This window comes from Callorhinus ursinus, unplaced genomic scaffold (assembly GCF_003265705.2).
Source record: "Callorhinus ursinus isolate GAN/ISIS: 27379988/994484 unplaced genomic scaffold, GSC_fseal_2.0 scaffold49, whole genome shotgun sequence".
In the NCBI taxonomy this organism is placed as follows: Eukaryota; Metazoa; Chordata; class Mammalia; order Carnivora; family Otariidae; genus Callorhinus; species Callorhinus ursinus.
Genome location: NW_027397111.1, coordinates 5,456,457 through 5,475,919, shown reverse-complemented (window position 1 = coordinate 5,475,919; position 19,463 = coordinate 5,456,457). Strand labels below are relative to the sequence as shown.

Genomic DNA, 19,463 nt, shown 5'->3' with positions numbered 1-19,463 from the left:
GTAGACACAACCCAAGTGTCCACTAAGGAATGGCAACAGAACGTGGCACATACATAGGATGCAATATTATTCAACATGAAAGAGCAAAGAAATTCAGACACATGCTACAACATGGATGAGCCCTGAGGACATTACACTAAGTGAAATAAGCCAGTCACAGAAAAAAAAATACTGTATGATTCCACTCATATGAGGTCCCTGGAGTAGACAAATTCATGAGACAGAAAGTGGAAGGGTGGCTCAGGGGCTGGGGGAAGGGAGGCCGTAGGGAGTTTGAGTTCAATGGGTATAGTGTTTCAATTCTGCCAGATGAGAAGATTTCTGGAAATTGGTCTCACAACAGTGTGAATGCACTTACTACTGAACCGTATACACAAAAATGGTTGGGATGATAAATTTTAAGTTGTATATATTTTACCATAATTAAAAAAATATTCCATTAAGAACATGGGTTTTAGGAGTTTAGGAATCAACAAGACCTAAGTGATTTGTTTTGTTTTGTTTTAGTACTGGCTCTGCCACGTAGCTCTGTTGTACAACTGCTCTGAGCCTCAGTTACATCATCTGTAAAATGGGGTCAACAGGGTATTTGCCTTGTATGGTTGTCACGTGGATCATGGGAGGGGAAGTTGGTCAGATCCCAAGCACAGTGCCTGCCGCACAGCCAGGACTCTACAAAAGGCAGCTTTTAACCTTCATCATCATCTCTTACTATTAATGTCATTATGGTCATTAATTACTATCGAGCATTCAATACATCACAGCGCTGATGGGCTGGTCTGAACTGTTACCAGGATTTACCCTAAAAATGAGAAAGAGGTGGATCTGGAGACTGGGTAGTTAATCTGGTCACTTTCTGAGCCGTACGGACTACACGAGGGAATATGGTGGGATGTTGTGGCCTTTGATACTATTTTTTTCCCCCTTGATGGTATTTTTAAAACAAAACAAAATGGACTCATGAGCTTTGTGGGTTTTGCAGAATCATGCCTAGGGGCCAGGAAGGGCAGAGCCACGCATCTTACAGCCAGGATGCCAAGGCCCAGTGGTGAATGTGGTCCAGGCTGCTCTCGGGCGGTCCGTAGGTCCCAGCAGCAGTGGACAGCCACACACCCGCATGGGGAGCTCTTCGGCTCCCGACATGCTCCAGTACTCAGAAGCCACAGAAATCGGCTTGTTCTGCAGCAGACGCCATCAGCCTAATGAAATTTCAAATTAAACCACTGTCACTTAGCTAGTGGCCCCAAGCAAAAGCAGACTGTTCCACTTCTAAGTAAAGTAAAAATTTCCAGATTCTAATCTCTGAGGCCAGGCATTTTGTAGGGCACGAGGGACTCAGACTTTGAACTTCAGCAGGATTAAGCAAAACTTTGTCCCCACCAACGTGTCCACCATCTAAAGCCTGTCTTCGTGGTTCTTTCCTGTGGCGACTGTGTGGAACCTCAACACACTGTACATACAGTGCAGGGCATGTGATAATGTTTCAGACACAGGATGTTACTAACTCAACACATATTTCTAATTCCCCGGCTGGGCTCCAGAGGCCCTTGCTGATCTAATTTCTGCCCCGCCCCAGCCTCCTCTGCTGTGTCCCCAAGCATACATCCAGCTCTGGCGCTCTAAACTATGTAGTGTTCCTCAAACATGGTCTTCTTTCCATACGCCTCCTTGACTTTGAACAGAGAACACTTCTGCAAGGAATGCCCTTCTTTCCCACAACTGAGAATTCCTAGACATCACTCAAAATACAGGTCAACTGTCACCTCTTCTGGGAAGCCTGCCGAGAAATGTGAAGGGTCTAAGACCTTAGTCTACTTGCAAGATGACAAGTGAGCCCTCACAGTGTCATGGATGGCAGCAGAAGACATGAGACTCCTGGGTCAGAGACAAAGGACCTGATTGCTGACAGCGCAGAAACAGCACAATTGCAATGGTTCCAAGCCCCTTGGGGCAACACGGCGGGGGGGAGGGGGGCCCGGGGATGCTGTGCATTCAGTGGGTATGCATCGGGGCTAAGGAATGTCAAGCTTAGAGAACCCAAATCTTCTATAATGGACTGCAGTCAAACCTGCTCTCCTCTGCCCAAGACAAGGAGCTATCTGTTCTTCCAAGGCTGCTTGCTGTACAAACATTCTTGACAAGACAGTCTGACAAAAGGGCAATGAGTGTCATAAAATGAGCAGAAATGCCAGAGACTATGAAACACTGTCTCCCAACAAAATCCTCCCTGCTCCCTGATCTGGCACCTGCACAGAGCTCCCACCATGCCCCGGATGACCTCTGCGTTAGGAAATATGAATTCACCTCGTAATGACCTGTGTATTTTTTTGGCCCGCTACCAGCCTGGGTGCTCTCTGATGTTAGGGACTGTCTTTCGCATTTATCGGTCGGACACACAGAAAGTGCTCAATGAATGTGCAAATAAATGAATGAGTCGAATAAGTAATATTGGGAATTTTGATAGCTATGGTTTTGGGGCAATTAAATAATAACAACAGATGGCTGGCATTTACTGCTGGTTTACTCTTGCATTCCAGGCAATGTATGGCGTGTTTTTTACCTGGGTTGTTTTATCCGCAGGACAACGCTATATGGAAGGTACTTTATGAACCCGCCTGTACCTATGGGGAAACTAAGGGTTAGTGCAGTTAAGGAATTTCATCAAAATCACACGGCTCCTAAGCAATAGAGCTGCACTTTGAACTGGATCTGCCTGTACCCAAGTACTTAGCTACCCTGCTGACGTGCTCTCATACGGGGGTGTCTAAGCATCTGTCGGTGTTTGTGGAGGGGTGAGGGGAGAAGGAAGGAGGGAGGGCCTTTTTGCGTTTACAGAGATGGAGGCAATAGCCTGCATGTCACCGTCACCCACTCCCCCGAGTGACTCATGGCCCATCAGCCTCTTCACATGGATACTGAATGCTCGGAGAGTTCTCCCCGGAACTTCACACCTTCCTAATCTGCCCCACAGTGGGGCAGATGGTGTCTGGTCTTGGGAACAGCCTGGAATGCAAAACTGACCTTTCTCCCTGCGCAAGGGAGTAAGGATGAGCTCTGTCTGTGAGGCCTCTATATCTGCTATGACTTACAACTCGAAAACAGCCGTTCCTCTTAACCTAAATGACCAAAGAAATATAAACAAAAAGAAGATCTAGATGATGGCCCACTGTAACAGCCACCGGTGGCTGAGGGTAAAATTAGCACAACCTTTCTGGAGGAAAACTTGGCAGTATCTCTCAAAATGTTAGATATGCACCCCCTTTTACTTACCCATTTAATTTCTAGGACTTACAGACTGAAACTACTTGCAAAATCATTTAGAAGTATAGATAGACATTTATGGCAAAATTATAAATAATTCAGAAGCTCCTTTTTAAAACATTAAAAATATGTAAAAATTGATAAAGGAAAAAAATCTCTGCACATTTCAATTCCTCCAGGGATATCTACTATTGATGATGTAGCATATATTTTTGCTCAGCTTTTTATGCATACTTTTTCTTTCAGAAAATGAGATTCTTTTATATGCAGAGGATGTAGAGTATATTTTTTATACTTTATATAGTACATATACTGCTCTGCGATTGCTTTTTTTTCACTTAACATTTTACTGAAGGCATCCCTTCATATCAGCCTACATGAAACCTATATGAAACTCATTTGTTAACTTCATACTATTTTGATTTGGGAAGTAGAATCATGTATATTTAATGAATTCCCTTTTGAAGGATATTTAGATTGAGGAGAGTATAATGTAATATAGTCTGCTTCTAGCTCAAAAAGAAATGCCTACTCCTTCTTAAAGTCTGCCCACCCACATCAACTTTTACTTGGGGATCGTTTATCCATTTCTCAGAACGATCCAGAGCTCCTCAATTTTTCCTATAATTTTTTCCTACTGGATTAAGGCACAAGGGCCTTATACTTGGCCAGAAATCACAAAGTCAACTCAAACTATAAATTTAGACATGCAAACGTACCCAGATGTCTGGTTATAGGACTAGAGACCTGCAGGCTCGCACAAGACTATTTTATCACTCTTACAACCCTAAGTCTGTTTTCTGTAGAAACCCGTATACATTCTGCCAACTTCCTGCAACTTGTCAGCACCTGACCATCCCCTATCCTGTCACTCACTGTGGCCCCTCCTTCCCTCAGTGTATATCCCCAACGCCCAAACCAGACACAAATGACTCGAAAGGACAAGAAAAGCAGGGTGAGTCAACCTGAGGAAAGAGCTCTGGTGAAACCCGTGACTCAGAGGGTGAGGCGGGCCCCTGGAGAGCTTAGCCCCAGGCTACAAACATCAAAGGGGAGAAGCCCTGTGGAGGCCTTACACAGACCCTCAGCTGCCGGCCAGATTCCATTCTTTTTGTAGTAGGTTGCTGGGAACCAGGGGAGAAGCCGGTGAGAACCCAGTTTTAATTACTTTTCAATAATAACGAGCCTTACACAAAGAGCTTTTATAAGTCTTGCCTTCCTAGATTCTCACCCAATTTTGCCAACCACGGATTATTAGCCCCATTTGGTAAATGAAGAAACTGAATCACAGAGTTCAGAGTTCATAAGGGTCAGGGCAGGGTCTGAACCCAGGTGGGCCTCACACCTTTTTCTGCCTGGGACTCCACACTAGCCTCCCTGCCCAACGGGACTCTCCAGGAGGCAGGGCCGCTGGGAGTGGACTGAGTTTCTCTAACAGACTCATGCTTTCCCCTATGCATTTCTGTTAAAATATACCTCCTATGACTTGTTATCATGGTGCCCTCAGCAATTCCACTGAACTGATAAGGGTGACTCCAGCATCAAATGTCAGGCTACTAGGAGCAAACAAAGCTGGTACCCAACCTGTGCACTGATCATTCTCTGGGCCAAGGTAGTCCTGGTGACTTGAATTGCTACGATTTGGCTGTCTGGAGCAGTGAAATGTACCTGCGGCCTCAGACATCTTGAGCAATCTCTTGGAATTGGTTCGACGTGATTGAACCTGTAGGTTCCAACTGGGTATGTTCAGCTGGAAAAACAAACAAACCCACTCTTCTAGATCGCGTTCTAACGTGAAAACTGAAAAGACAGCAAAAGCATGATGTGCTAAGCTTTGTCATTGTGAGCCGTAGCTTAATGAGAGGACATGTCCCTTCAAAATGGGGCCTTGGCTAATTGGGCAAGATTCTTCATGTTTGGGGACACAGTTCTATAAATAAAAGCGTCTCGCTTCTGCATCATGGTTTGTCCCCTCTCTGGCTTCCGGCACGCCACTTTCTTTCTGACCCCTCTGCTCACAAGTAGCCCAACATCAATCAGTCCACCCACTGGCCCGTGAAGGGAGCGAGGCTGAGGGCTCAGAACAAAAGCCTCATAGAAAGACGTCAGACCTCATCACCATCGCAGGGGCCCTCAGGTGGAATAATGAGGCATGCCGGCCTGTTCCCCGTTCACAGCTGAATGTAAAAACAGACCAATGCCTTGCGCACACTGTGCTAAATTTCCTCGACAGGCATACAGGATTACTGCCTGTCACTTTCCAGGGGCCTCCTCGGGTTACCATACATATTAATACACACACCCGCATTTGAAGAAAGAAAAATAGGGCGTGCTTGGCGGTGATTTGTAATTGAATTCATATGGGAATTTTAAATCCTGAAAATTTAGCCCAGGTTTACAGTATTTTAAAGTTTGAACAGCAGAGGATTTTGTCCTTTTGAATGGCAAATCTCTTCTCTTTTCCATTTCAGAGAAAGTTTCTTCAGCTCAGCAGGCATTTCCAAACCAACTGCAAAAATCATTATATTCAGAAATTAGGGAAAGGGACAGTGATGACAACGTCTGTCCCTTTACATCCCTTGGAAGGCAATCTAGTCTTTACGGTTTCCTACTCACTTAAAAGGAGCTCCTTGTCTCTGTCAAGATGATGCTCAAGCCCTAGCCCAATTGTGTTGGGACAATCGTGACCCAGGAAGCAAAGAGGAGTTGAATGGGAGACTTCTGTGCACACGCGAAACCAGATCTCGCTTCTCTGACTCTTGGCAAAGCCACACTGACGAGAGGGGCTCTGCTGGGAGGGTACACACACCACCATTTCTGCCACACGATATCCCTTCCAGAGGTGGCTTGAAATGTCTCCAGCCTGTTCTCTAAAGACCCACGGGATTTGCCAGACACTGGCCAGTCATCAGGTGCCCCACAACTCCTTTCTAGCCAAGCAAATCGGGATTTATTCCCACAGAGAAACTCAATGAGTTCCTATCCCAAGGGCCCTCAGCAGAAATCAAGAAAAACTGGGTTTCTGGGCTCTATCTCTTCCCGTCAACCTCCTGCATTCTCAAGGCCATCATGTATGGGAGTTTGGATTGCACACTGCACAAAGGCACTGCATGTCCTCCATCACAGGGTGGACTCTTCAAGAGACTGTTCGCAGGTGTGGAGATGCTGGGCCTCCCAGCTGGGCCCGAAGCACAGACGCCTAGGGCACACAAGAGCACGTACACCTGGGCAAGCTGGTGAGCAAATTCACTGGCGGCAGCACGCACCATGTGGTAGCTGCTCCCTGACTCGAGCACATTATTGGCATCTTCAAGATCTTATCTCTCCCCTGCCCACCACTCTCGGAGCCTCAGTTCCCTTACCACAGGGCTCAAAACCTGACCTGCTCCCCTCCCTTGGGGCCGGCAGAGGGGGCACGGGGTGTGGGTGTGGCAGGCCACCCGTGCACCTGGGCCCCGGGCAGGTGCTGGCTAGTCATTGTCAGGCCTGCTGCCCTCTGGGCTCTGAGAAGCTCCTCAGAGCAAACATGGACCATTGTGCAATAAGATGCTTTTTTTTTTTTTCCACTTGACAACAAAGACTATTTTTCTTTTCTAATTCACAGCCCTGAGGGTTCTGTTTCCCTGCTCTTTCTATTCCACGGCTTCTGCCGAGGCTTTCTCATGGGGCCCCAACCAGACCTAAATCTGTAATACTCTGAAGCTCTTCCCTCTTGGTACCATGACCGTATCTATGGCTGTTTGTTTCGTTTTGTTTTTCCTTCCCTCTCTCTCTTCCCACCTTTGAAAGCTAGCTTCTCTTCCCTCCTGACCTTAGTCAATCCTGTCTCCACTTCAAAGGCTTCTGTGACCGGGGTGACCCAGCCCGCAAGTGGCAAACTCATGCTTCTAGCCTCAGCTGCTAGAGCTCTTTCCATTTCAGCACAGATCTTGCCCCCCAGGTCCCTCAAATGGTGGGTCACCATCATCACACACAACCCTCCGGACCCCCCGGCCTGAAGTAAATGTCTGAGCTCTGTTTCAGAAACAAGCAAAAGAACCCACCAACTACCAACCACATCAACACCACCTCCCTAGCTCCGATGGGTACACTTCTCTTCCTGTGATGACGCCAAAAGAGCTGAGGAAAAAAATCCCTGACCCCTCGGAGGGCCAGGGAAGCGCTCCGCACCTTGGAGGGTAAGAACTTGTAGCTGAGGTTTGTGTCAGGCACCTGGGCACAGAAAGACTAGTTCCTGGGGTCCCCACAGAGGACACACACGTTTACGGCTGGCCACGTCACGTGGCAGTCATCTTGTCCGCTCCTCACCAGCCATCCGCATCCGAAGCCAGCCACCTCTTTGAGAAGGTAGAGTGCACCTGAGTCACCTGGGGCCTGGGAGTCTGGAGACCAGTGACTCCAACGGGGTCATCTCCCGACCCGTGCCCAGGCTCTCCTTCTGTGAAATGTTGCCCCGTCCACCACTAGGACTCTGTCATTTTTTAAGAACCATCCCACCACTGGACAAGGCAGCACACCACTGTGGAGTAGGAACCATCACAAGGGGGCCAGAGCCTGAAGCCTGGAGCAGGGCGACACCCCTTTTCCCTTAGGCCATGGGGTTCCACTAATTAAGCTGTTGTTGCTCTCAACCTGCCTGGTCAGGGCCGAGACTATAAAAGGCCTGGCCACACCAGAGGCTTTGGGGATTCCAGGCTGGACGGGCCAGGTCTCGCTGCCAGGGCCCTCAGTCCGTGTACCTGGTACTTCCTTGTTCCCTTTCAGGACTGAGAGGGAGCCACGCAAGTGACAACGGAATTTCATTTCTCTGTTGTTTCTGATGCAAAGAGCGTTGCGCTAGAGCCTGTTACCAGACCGCATCGCTCTGGTCAGAAATGTGGGACCTGGGGAATCTTGCTAGAAAGGAGGCAGGAGAGGTGAATGAGAGCTCCCTTCTGCCCACGGCCTGAAGTCTGGGGCACCCTTCGCAAGCTAAGGGGGTGAGCCCAGGAGAGAAGACAACTCACGTGACTCCTTTTGCCTTCTTCATCTCCCACAGACGTGATGACCGTCTCGGAGAAGACCGTTTGTCCGGTCTGGTTGTTGGTGACCTACGGCAGAGCAAGGACAGTGAACATGAAACAGAAGGAATTCTGGGCAAATCTCACGAGCTCGTTTCTTTTTTTTTTTTTTCCATCCTCTGAAGCAGGAGCGCCTGCCAAAGTCGACAGAATGCCCACTCCCCCCGTCTTCTTTCTGATTCCAGCAGCAGGCATCGGGCGGACGGGCCCCTGTCAGTGCAGCCATCAGAAACACAACGGAGTCTACCTCACGGGGCTGCTCTGCAGCGCGATGAGGGGGCTCGGGGCAGAGTGCTCAGCGCAGAGCCTGGCACGCGGCAAATACTCAGCAGGAGCTGTTCTTGGGGCTCACCACCTGACACTCAACGTCAACGTCCTTTTCAACAACGACAGGTCTGGGTGTCTCATCAAACGTCTCATGAGAAGCAAGCAGGTTTTAGCTACAGGTGCCCCCCTCCAGATTCTGGTGAAATATTTCATCTCAGAAGTGCTTAAGTACAAAGGGAGGCTCCCCTATCTGACTGTGTTCGCTAGCAGCAAACACCTCCAAGCTGAGCCTCCGCGTCCTGCCTGTGCCCCGACTCCTGCCCCATCCGCGGTCCTAAGGAACACCTCAGCTGGGGATGAAGAACAGAAGGGATGCCGGCCCAAGGAGGTAGGAGATCTGGGTTCTTTGAGTCTCGGCTCAGCTACCAACAACCATCTAGTGTGTCACCTGGAATAAGTCACTTCTCTGATTCACGATGTCCTCATTTCTAGGTCATCTGTAAAGTTCCTGCCAGCTCTAATATCACAAAGAGGCTGCATCCAGAACAGAGTAGAAACACAGCCTACTTTGTCATAGTGGACCAAGTTCGAGTTCTGAGGAGATAAGTATCATGTCTTCACCAACATACTTTAATACTTTTAGCTAAATAAATCCTCAGATTTTTGCCGAATTAACTGATGGCATAGTTTTTAAAAATTCTACGGTCTTTTACTGCAGGTACAGGTTGCAGAACTTCTAAGAGCCTTTATTATACTAATGTGCATTTCCTTATCTCTAGGAGAAATGATTAAGATGTTTTCCGAATATGTTTCACCACCAGCCAGCCCCTCATGAGGCACTGCACAGGATAGACGCTCCATAGAACCCACTGGAAAGCCGCTCCATGGTGCTGATGACCTAACTTTACTGAAAGAAACAGGAATAGAAGAACAACTTGCTATTGCAAGCACTTTGTAGTTTACAATGAGCTCTCACGTACCTTAAGTCATCTGACCGCCAGGCTACTGTCATGTATGTATTGACCTCCCTATTTCATAACTATGGTTAGTGAGGGAAGTAAAATTCAAATGATTTTTCAAAATCATACTAAGACAAACCATGAGAGACTATGGACTCTGAGAAACAAACTGAGGGTTCCAGAGGGGAGGGGGTGGGGGGATGGGTTAGCCTGGTGATGGGTACTAAAGAGGGCACGTTCTGCGTGGAGCACTGGGTGTTATGCACAAACAATGAATCATGGAACACTACATCAAAAACTAATGATGTAATGTATGGTGATTAACATAACATAATAAAATTAAATTTAAAAAAATCATACTAGTTACTGGTAGGACTCACACTTGGATTTTCCAACATCTACAAGAAGCAACCTTAAGCAGAGCCAAACCTGTTAGCTAATTATTGTCAAAGAGAATGACTTAATATTGGTTTTGACAAAAGTAAAACAATGACTTTTGGAAACATTCTCCAGTCCTCCGATGAGCAATGCTAAAGGATTCTGGTCAGCAGGTGACTTGTTCATTTATCCAGGAGTGGGGTGGGGGGTACACGCTGAAGCTGGGCACAGCAGGAGGAAAGCCACACAAAGGCTACTTTATAATCGAGGCAATGGCCCGTAAAAATTGACCCCTTTATGCTCCATGACACAGAAACACTCTTGTTTCAACCAAGTCATTACCTGAGCCCTTGAACAAAAGTGAGAGTCTCTCATGAGAGCCATTGGGCCTTGCATATATGAGTTGAGATGAGTTTTGAGGTCAAGTTCCTTGATGCTCACAACAGAACATCAACTCAACAGCCTCTACCAATGACCCTGAATATCTAGGCGCCAGACTCTCTTCAAGAGAAACCAGGCTCACAAGGTCTGCCCTCCCCATCCTGCCTAAGTCACACCGGACACATCTCATGCCAGGGCGGGTTAATGCTACGTGCCTCTGGATTTGCAACGTTTTCTTCCTCAAGTCAGGCGGGGAATGAACCTGCTTGCTCCTCATGCCAGATATTAAACCAGAAGACACTTAGCCATGTGGTGGGCTAGAAACAACTCTGCTATAGAAATTTGAGTGGATAACCAGCAAACGAATATTCAGTCATGTGGCAATAGAGGCTTCCCTTTCCGAAGACGGAGAATATCACATTTGAGGTCCTCCTAAGGAATCAGTGAAAATCTATTCACCAAACATGGCCTCTATTTCAACTCTCTACTAAAACACACATTAAAACCTCTGAGATAAATTCCTCAAATTCAATACTAGAGAAGTATCTCTCTAGACACTTGTTTGCACCCTTTTATCAGATGATAAAAACCCCCGACCATTCCTTTGCAATCAGACTGGCAGGCAGCTTAGAGTTAAATTTATTACTTAAATGCAAAAGCAATTTAGGGTTCTGATACACAGCTCTCCCTCTTAAATAACTCCCTCACTTTCTCTGGTTTTTAATCTGTATTTTACCAACTTCATTTGCATTTTTGGCTTGTGGATCAAATTTGTAAACAAGACCTTAGTTCTCTGATGGGATGGGGAGCTACGGAAAGGAGGTGTGCTGGCCACGGCCACCCTTACCTTGTGAATTTCTCGGTGCACATGGATGGTATTATTTCCCACCTTGGTTTCCGTGTTGGTCTCATTGTGATAGCTGGAAGGTAAGCTTGCCACATTCACTTCTGATGTTTTAGCAGCAGCTTCTTCTGCTTCCATCTATTAAATCAATGAACTTAATGAGCAAAATTGTTTTCTCTTGATATAAATCAGTCCAAGAGAAAATAAAGAACCACTTCTCTTTTCCTCTTCTGCCATTACAAATAATGGTAGCAGTAATAGGTACCATTAATGACCCACCAGGATTAGACATTGTACAAAATGTTTTACAAATCTCACAGCCTCCCTAGGAGGTAGGTGTAAATATACCCATTTTACAAATGGGGAGAGTAAAGCTCAGGGAGACTGGATAACTTCTCAAGATTATCAGTGAAGGACATCACTCATGATCAGGGAAACACAAATCAAAACCACAATCAGATATCACTGCACAGCTGTCAGAATGACTAAAATCAAAAACACAAGAAACAACAAGTGTTGGTGAGGATGTGGAGAAAAAGGAACCCCCGTGCACTGTTGGTGGGAACGAAAACTGGTGCAGCCGCTGTGGGAAACAGTACGGAGGGTCCTCAAAAAGGTAAAAATAGAATTACCCTATAATCCAGTAATTCCACTACTGGGTATTTACCCGAAGAATACAAAAACACTAACTTGAAGATACATGCACCCCTATGTTTACTGCAGGATTATTTACAATAGCGAAACTATGGAAGCAGTCCAATTCATAAATGAACGGATAAGGAGGATGTGGTATATATATATATATATATATATATGTATACATATATATATATATACAATGGTATTATTCAGCCATAAAAGGAATGAAATCTTGCCATTTACAAACACATGGGTGGATCTAGAGGGTATAATGCTAAGTGAAATAAGTAAGTCAGAGAAAAAACAAATACCAGAGGATTTCACTCATATGTAGAATCTAAGAAACAAATGAACAGGAAAAAAAGAGACAAACAAGAAAACAGATTCTTTTTTTTTTTTTAAGATTTTATTTATTTATTTGACAGAGAAATGAGAGAGGGAACACAAGCAGGGGGAGTAGCAGAGGGAGAAGCAGGCTTCCCGTGGAGCAGGGAGCCCGATGCGGGGCTCGACCCCAGGACCCTGGGATCATGACCTGAGCCGAAGGCAGACGCCCAACGACTGAGCCACCCAGGCACCCCAAGAAAACAGATTCTTAACTATAGAAAACAAACGGATGGTCCCCAGAGGGGAGAGGGGTGGGGGGGCTGGGTGAAACAGGTGATGGGGATTAAGAGTACCCTTATCCTGGTGAGCACTGAGTAATGCACGGAATTGTTGAATCACTGTGTTGTACACCTGAAACTAATATAATTTATTGGAATTACAATTTAAAAAAATTCACTGTCGTCTATCCACAAGACACATAAAAAAGAAAAAAAAGGACTGTCAGGAAAGGGCCGAGCTGGGATCTGAGCGTGCTTCCGCTGAACAATGCTGGCCCCTGACGGGGCTGCTGGGGCCCCGTCCATCTCCTCGTGACCTGACGCGGAGGTCACGTGCATTCAACTGCCTTACATGCCAACAACCAGTCCTCTCTCTCAGAGCACTCTCTGGCCGCTCAGTGTGCTCAATCTGCACAGATGCTAGGGAGTTAACACCCCAGGAACCGTCCTCAATCAGTGGGGGACAGGCTATGGGGGAAAGTACCCCAGCTCCCTCTCCCTTCAAAGCGGCAGTCTCTCTCTGAGGAACCCCAGTGGACGGAACCCCAGTGGACGGAACCCCAGCGGCGCCTAGCAGGAACCTGCTCATTAGCGCAGCCTTTATTCCCTCTCTTGTCGTCCATCTTACTTTCCCATTTCCTCCTAGTGTTTCTGGGACCATTTCCCAAATAAATTATTTGCTCCCAGACCTTTGCTTGTAGGGCCTGGTGGTGGGCAGACCCAAGCAGCCCCCAGGACAGCCCCTTCCCTGAGTTAGGGCCACAGCTATGTCTCCTTCCCCACCCCACCTCTTGGGTACAAGAGGGACCCTTGTAGAAGGTCAGCTGACTAGTTCCCAGGGTCTACCCTCCTTCTTGCTCTTCTTCCACAGGTGTTCCTCTCTGGTGTCAGGTTTCTGAGGCTGTTCTCAGATCCTCCACATTCATGAGCCTCCATGACATCTACACCAGATATATCAGTCAACCTGAATCTGTACCCAATTTCCCCTTATGGATTTACCGCTGCGCCCCACCCCGAGTGGGCAGTTGATAATGGGAGCAGCTCACAGCTGGTTGGACTCAAAAAGAGGCCACATCATGGACTGGCTGAGCCAGATACTCTCTCTCTAGGAATTTAAAACAAGAGACACAAAGAGAAGTTCTAGTTGGTGGCTGGCAGTTTTCCAACACTATCTTTGATTCTGAGCTATTTTTACTTCTTAAAACTAATCCTCAAAAAGATCCTCCTATTTTTTTAAAAAATCACTGTCTTCTATTCCCTTATGTACCAAATGAGGCACCTCTTTTCCTGTCTCTCCCCACCAAGTTTGCTGAGCTGGGGTGGACATGGGGAAAGAATTGCCATGTCTCAGCGCAGCACAAGAACACTGAACTCCAAGCAGGGAGTCTGGAAGACACAAAAGCGCAAACGATCAAATAAGGACTTTGTCAGAAACTGCTGTGTTTGACCCTGAGAGGATTGCCAAGATGTCTGAAACTCGGTCACTGGCTTCACCATCACCATCATCATCACCATCATCATCATCACCACCATCATCACCATCATCATCATCACCACCACAATGATGGCCTCCATGTTTGGGCATCAGCTATGCCTGAGCGATTGCACCCTACCTTCCATGGCTCCCTGGATACTCACAGCACCTCCACGAGGAAGGTGTTGCTGCCCTCATTCTGCAGATGAAAAGAATGAGGTGAAGAGAAGTGAAGGGATCCGCCTATCGTCATCACATTGTTAGTAGGTGGCAAAACTCAGACAGAACTCAGGTCGGTCTGACTCCAAATTTTGGGCCTTGTGCAGTATGTGCGTCTGCCCTGCCTGAGTAGCTTATGCATTTACTGGGGAGATAGCAGAGCCCCACAGCTAAACCAGTTTGAGGATGATGACTTGCTTCTAGAAGCAAGCCAGGAGTTCAAAAAAAAAGAAAAGAAAGGCCTCCAGGAGGAGGAGGAGGAGGCACGATTGAGCTGGTCTCCAAGGATGGGTAGGATCTGAACAGAAAGCACAGAGGAGGCAAAACTGTGGCTGCCTGGACAAGAACGGCGAGTGTTGTAGGCTGGGGGACAGGGTCCATGCTGGGCACAGAATAAAATGGTGGATGATGGGGCGCCTGGGTGGCTCAGTTGGTTAAGCGACTGCCTTCGGCTCAGGTCATGATCCTGGAGTCCCGGGATCGAGTCCCACATCGGGCTTCCTGCTCAGCAGGGAGTCTGCTTCTCCCTCTGACCCTCTTCCCTCTCGTGCTTTCTATCTCTCATTCTCTCTCTCTCTCAAATAAATAAATAAAATCTTTTTAAAAAAATTAAAAAAAAATGGTGGATGATGAAGGAGAAAGGGACTGACAGGCAGATCCAGGGGCAGTTCTAAAGCGGAGGGTGTTGGCCTGGTTCTCAACTGGGAGAGTGCATCAGAGTCATACCTGAAACTTTAAAAAGGTATCTATCATAGATATATAACCAGGAGAGTTAGGCCTGTATATTTACACACACACACCCAGATCCCTTCCCAGACCTGCTGAATTAGAACTTCTGCAGGTGCAATCCCAGGTATCAAAGAGCTTCTCAAATGATTCAGAGGTATTTCCTCCCCTCCACTTGCCCCCAGGAAAAAAACCTCTGCTCCAGGCGATGGGGAGTGGTAACAAGTTCTAAAGACTAGTTGGTAAATAATAAAGAATCTGGAGAAGATAAAGAGGGGAGTGAGGGAACTGGCCAAAATGAGGTGTGGGAGTAGGAGTTATACCTGGAGGAGGAACCTCTGCTAGGTAGCAGAGGTTACAAGTAAGTCCAGGTGGGCCAAGCCCCGGGGAGCTAGCCATGAGGTCAGGCAAAATGTTGCCCGCAGCATGTCAGAAGGAAGAGCCAGGGTTCTGGAGTTAGGGAAGGTGGGGCCAAGTCTCAGCTGAGCCCAGAAGCAGCTGCGTGACCTTGGCAAGACACCAAGTGCCTCTCAACCTCAGCTTTCTCATTTGTATAGTGGAGATGGTCCTACTTTGCTGAGTGGATGCAATAATTAAGGATCATAAAATCCAAGTGCCTGCCTCAGTACCTGGCACCCAGCACAGACGTAATACATAGCTACTTTCATAATATTGTCCTGTAAGAAAGCAGTTTTAGAAGAGGTTAGTTTGCTAGGGTATGTTCGGGTGGAAGTGGAAAGAACAGACAGTAGATACCACGTGTTTGAAGAATTCACTAACAGAATGAGGTGGAACGGAGCTAAAACAGGAGACAGTATGAACATGAAAAGGACTTAAAAAAAAATTTTTTTTAAGTGAGAGATCTTGGGGCGCCTGGGTGGCTCAGTCGTTAAGCGTCTGCCTTCAGCTCAGGTCATGATCCTGGGGTCCTGGGATTGAGCCCCACTTTGGGCTCCCTGCTGGGCGGGAAGCCTGCTTCTCCCTCTCCCACTCCCCCTGCTTGTGTTCCCTCTCTCGCTGTGTCTGTCTCTGTCAAATAAATAAATAAAATCTTAAAAAAATAAATAAATAATAAAAAATAAGAAAAAAATAAAGTGAGAGATCTTGGCGTGTTTTGTGATAGAAAAGATACAGCTGGAAAAGAGTAAGAGACTAAGATGCTAGAGAGGCTAAATCCAGAAGCAGAAGGGAATGTCTTCATGTTTTTAAAATTCCCATTGGAATCAGAATCCTCCAGTCTGGCTTTCAAATGATTGACAAGTTACCAAATCTGGAGTTTGCTTTGGGCTGAGCAGATAGACCTTTTATAAAACCGTCTTCCCTCTCAACCAGTGGTTATTTCAACTGAATGAGCTAATAGTTCTCTAATGGCACCACGAACCCAAAAGTACAGTTTACAATGGAAATTTCAACCACAACTATTACTGCCACTAGCAAGAGAAACTTAAGCCCAAAGCAAGAGAAGTTGTTTCATAGAGGAGGAATGTGCATCTTATAAAATATGGCATTCATAGTTGGTTGACTGTGTGTGTCTGTTAAAGGGGTAGAGTAGGAAAAATTGGAGATAAATCGTATTGGGGTTCTTCCTAGGACTGGGTGAGGTGACTAAGAATATTCCAGAATATGTCAGTTACAGATATCACAATGAGCAGGGGGGAAGGAGGGGAAGACAGTGGTTTTACCACTGTCATTACCACTGTTACATTTATCAGTAACATATAGAATATTAAGACGGGAAAGTAGGAACAGCCTAGATTGAACCATTTGAACATTTGCTTCCCCAAATAATGATCCTACAAGTAGAGTTAACTTCATCTTTTCCTGAAGAGCAATCAACAGCTTGAGTCAGCTGGAATATTTAAAATGTCAGGAAGTTACTTGAAAGAAGATTCATGGCGCAACCATGTAAACAATGAATGCATCTGGCCTGGTCCTTTCACTGGACGACAAGTAAATAGCAACTCTCCCGTGTTGATGAGATGTAAGAGGCTTTCTGGCAGTCTCTTTTTAAAAAAATTCATACTAATAGCCACAATCTCTTGAGACTCTTTATATATCAGATACCGCTGGTTCTTTGTTGGCATCATGCAGGTACTATTGATAGGATAATGGCAGCCATTATTTATCGAGAACCAACAATCTCCCATACCCCTGACAACAGCCTGGGGGGGGGGGAGGGACTTACATCACACAACCTTACTTAACCCCATTTTAGATGGTCAGAAAACTTGCTTTACTTGCATCATCTCATTTAAATCCCCCCTTATCCTAAAGAGGGTAGGGGGAGGGGGGAGACATTTCCTGGATCCCACCACCAGTAAGCGGCAGAGCCAGGATCTGATGAAGGAAGATTTGATCCCCAGAGCCTGTTCCGCCAAGCAAGGGTTCAGCCTCTCTCAACCCGTCCCCACCGCCATCGAGAACACTCTGTGGGGCAGGGGTCCCACTGAGCGGGACAGAGGTAGCAGCCAGCAACCCTCCTGGTGGCAAACTTCAACCAGCCGGTCTTCACAACCCAACCAGAGTAGCATCTGGAAGGAGGAAGCTGGGCCCTGGCAGAGCCAAAAGGGATAACTTCCACGGAGGAGCTATGCCACTCAGGTTCCGCTGGTCTCAAACTGCTCCGATCAATGAAGAGTCCAGGGAAGCCCCTGCTGCTCCCCCCTGCCCCCAGCAACAGCTCCCAGAAGACCGTGCTGCACAAACAAGTTCGCACAGAACAGAAACATGGAGTTGACCTCATCGGTCTCACTGGGAATCCATGAGCAGGAGGGAAAATCCTGGAACCCAGATGAGGAAAGCAGATGACCCGCCCTGGCACCAAAAGGATCACGAGCTCCAGTTAACAGGAAGGGGCAGAGTTAAGAGATATGGGGGCCCACCCGACTCCCCTCTCCTTTTAATTATTCCACGTCATGATTCTTTTGCTTTCGCAGGAAACAGAGTGTCTGTCCATGGGTTTTGGAATCTGGCCTGTCCAGTGGATGTTCAGGACAGCTTCCCACACACCTGCCTCCCAATCCAGTCCCCTCCACTGCATGCTCCACCAGGCTGACTGCTCTGGGAGGCAGGGTTGTGGGGAGAATGTAGACCAGAGCTAGCATTTAAGGCTCTGTCCCAGTGGAATGTGGAGAAGCAGGGGTGGGAAGACGCCTTACCCACCAGCATGGACTTCTGGTCTCTTGCTGACTCCTTCACTGGGATGGCTGGCTTCTCTCCAAAAACAGGCTGCAGCCAGAGCCAGGCCCAACAGTGACCATGCCCACTGACCCCAGGCACCAGGGACAGCTCCTGACACCTGGGCTGGGCGAGCTGGGCCAGCTGTACCTCCTGCCCAGACAGCCCTGCCAACACCCAGGTGCTCACTCTAGGGGATGCCATCCATAGTGTCTGGTCCTGGGAGGTGACTGAAGGAAGAAGCCAGGCCAAGCTTTGCTAAGGTATCTGGTGTCTGACAGTAACAGCTGTTGTATATTGCCCACCTATTCTATGACAGGTGCCCACACATACCATGGCATTTAATTCTAACAGGAAACTGAGGAGAGGATGTTAAGGGAGTGCCCAATGTTGCCCTGCTAGCGAATGGCAGAGGAGGACCTTGAGCCTAGGACTGACTCCAAAGCACTACTGGGGTGGAGGTGGGTGGCCTTTCAGTGTCCCTCCCCCATCCCCATCTGAACATTTACACTGCTGGGGTTTAGGATTCTGATTTTCCTTCTCTGCCTCGTGGCCTTTGGGGAAGCCCAAACAGACAAGCGGCAAAGCTATCAGGGCTTTTTGTCCTCACACGGCATCCTAACTATGTCTTGGGAAGATGGCACAAGCTCAAAGCCCAACGTACAAGCTAGAACTTGGGATCCCTGGAGCTTCCTCAGCCTCTCTGCGAAACCACAGCGCTGGAATACCAGGGGCCATGCAAGCGCCCGCTTACACAGGGGGGCGGGGGACAATTGCACACTTGAAGACAATTGCGGGGTAGCGGCCAGCAGCCCGTAAACAGGTGGTGACCCCGGCTGCCCCTGGGTGCGTCCAGCCGGAGACTCCCGGTGAACAGGCTCAGATCCAGAGCTTTTTGGCAGGAAGTCAGAATGAGGTGGGAGTTGAGCTCCCCCGGCGGCCGCCCGATCACTCCGAATCTGCCGCCGGCTCTTCCCGGCCCCTTCGCGGAACGGAACATCCCGGCCAGCGCTCGCAGCGCTGCTTCCCCCGGCCCCCACCGCCCCCAGCCAGGCGCTCCCCCCGAACCCCAGCCCGCCAGACGCACCCACCTCCTCCACCGCGCTGCGCAGTTTGTGCTGCGTGTCCTCCATCAGCTCCTCAACCTCGCGGAACATCTCGTTGAGGGTGGCCTCCTCCTGCGGGTAGCTGAGAGCCGGGCCGGGCTTGACGGGAGCCGCGGTCGCTGTGGGGGCCGGCGCGGGGGCCGTGGGGACCGCCGCCGCCAGCAGCAGGCACAGCAGGGTGCCCCCGAGCCGCCGCATCTCCGCTCTGCGCCCGCCGCAGCCGCCGCCGCCTGCGTCCCAGAACCCGGTCAGAGGCGCGCCGATCACCCCTCGGCGGCCCCGCCCCCGCGCCCCGGCCCGCCCCCGGCGCCCCTCTTCCCCGCACCCACCCTGGAGGGGACAAACCCGAGGGCCCTCCGGACGCGCG

General features: G+C 48.3%; 1 protein-coding gene across 2 annotated transcripts in view; it reads right to left on the bottom strand.

The window, feature by feature from the left end:
* DKK3 (dickkopf WNT signaling pathway inhibitor 3) overlaps nucleotides 1-19,463 on the bottom strand; it is a 44,058-nt gene that overhangs the window by 23,649 nt on the left and 946 nt on the right. For both annotated transcript variants that reach the window (XM_073882911.1, XM_025894384.2), the window contains exons 2-4: nucleotides 19,082-19,326; nucleotides 11,154-11,288; nucleotides 8,268-8,351 (exon numbers count right to left, since the gene is read on the bottom strand). In XM_073882911.1, the coding sequence (XP_073739012.1) occupies nucleotides 8,268-8,351; nucleotides 11,154-11,288; nucleotides 19,082-19,326 (464 nt within the window). The remainder of the gene's footprint in view (nucleotides 1-8,267; nucleotides 8,352-11,153; nucleotides 11,289-19,081; nucleotides 19,327-19,463) is intronic.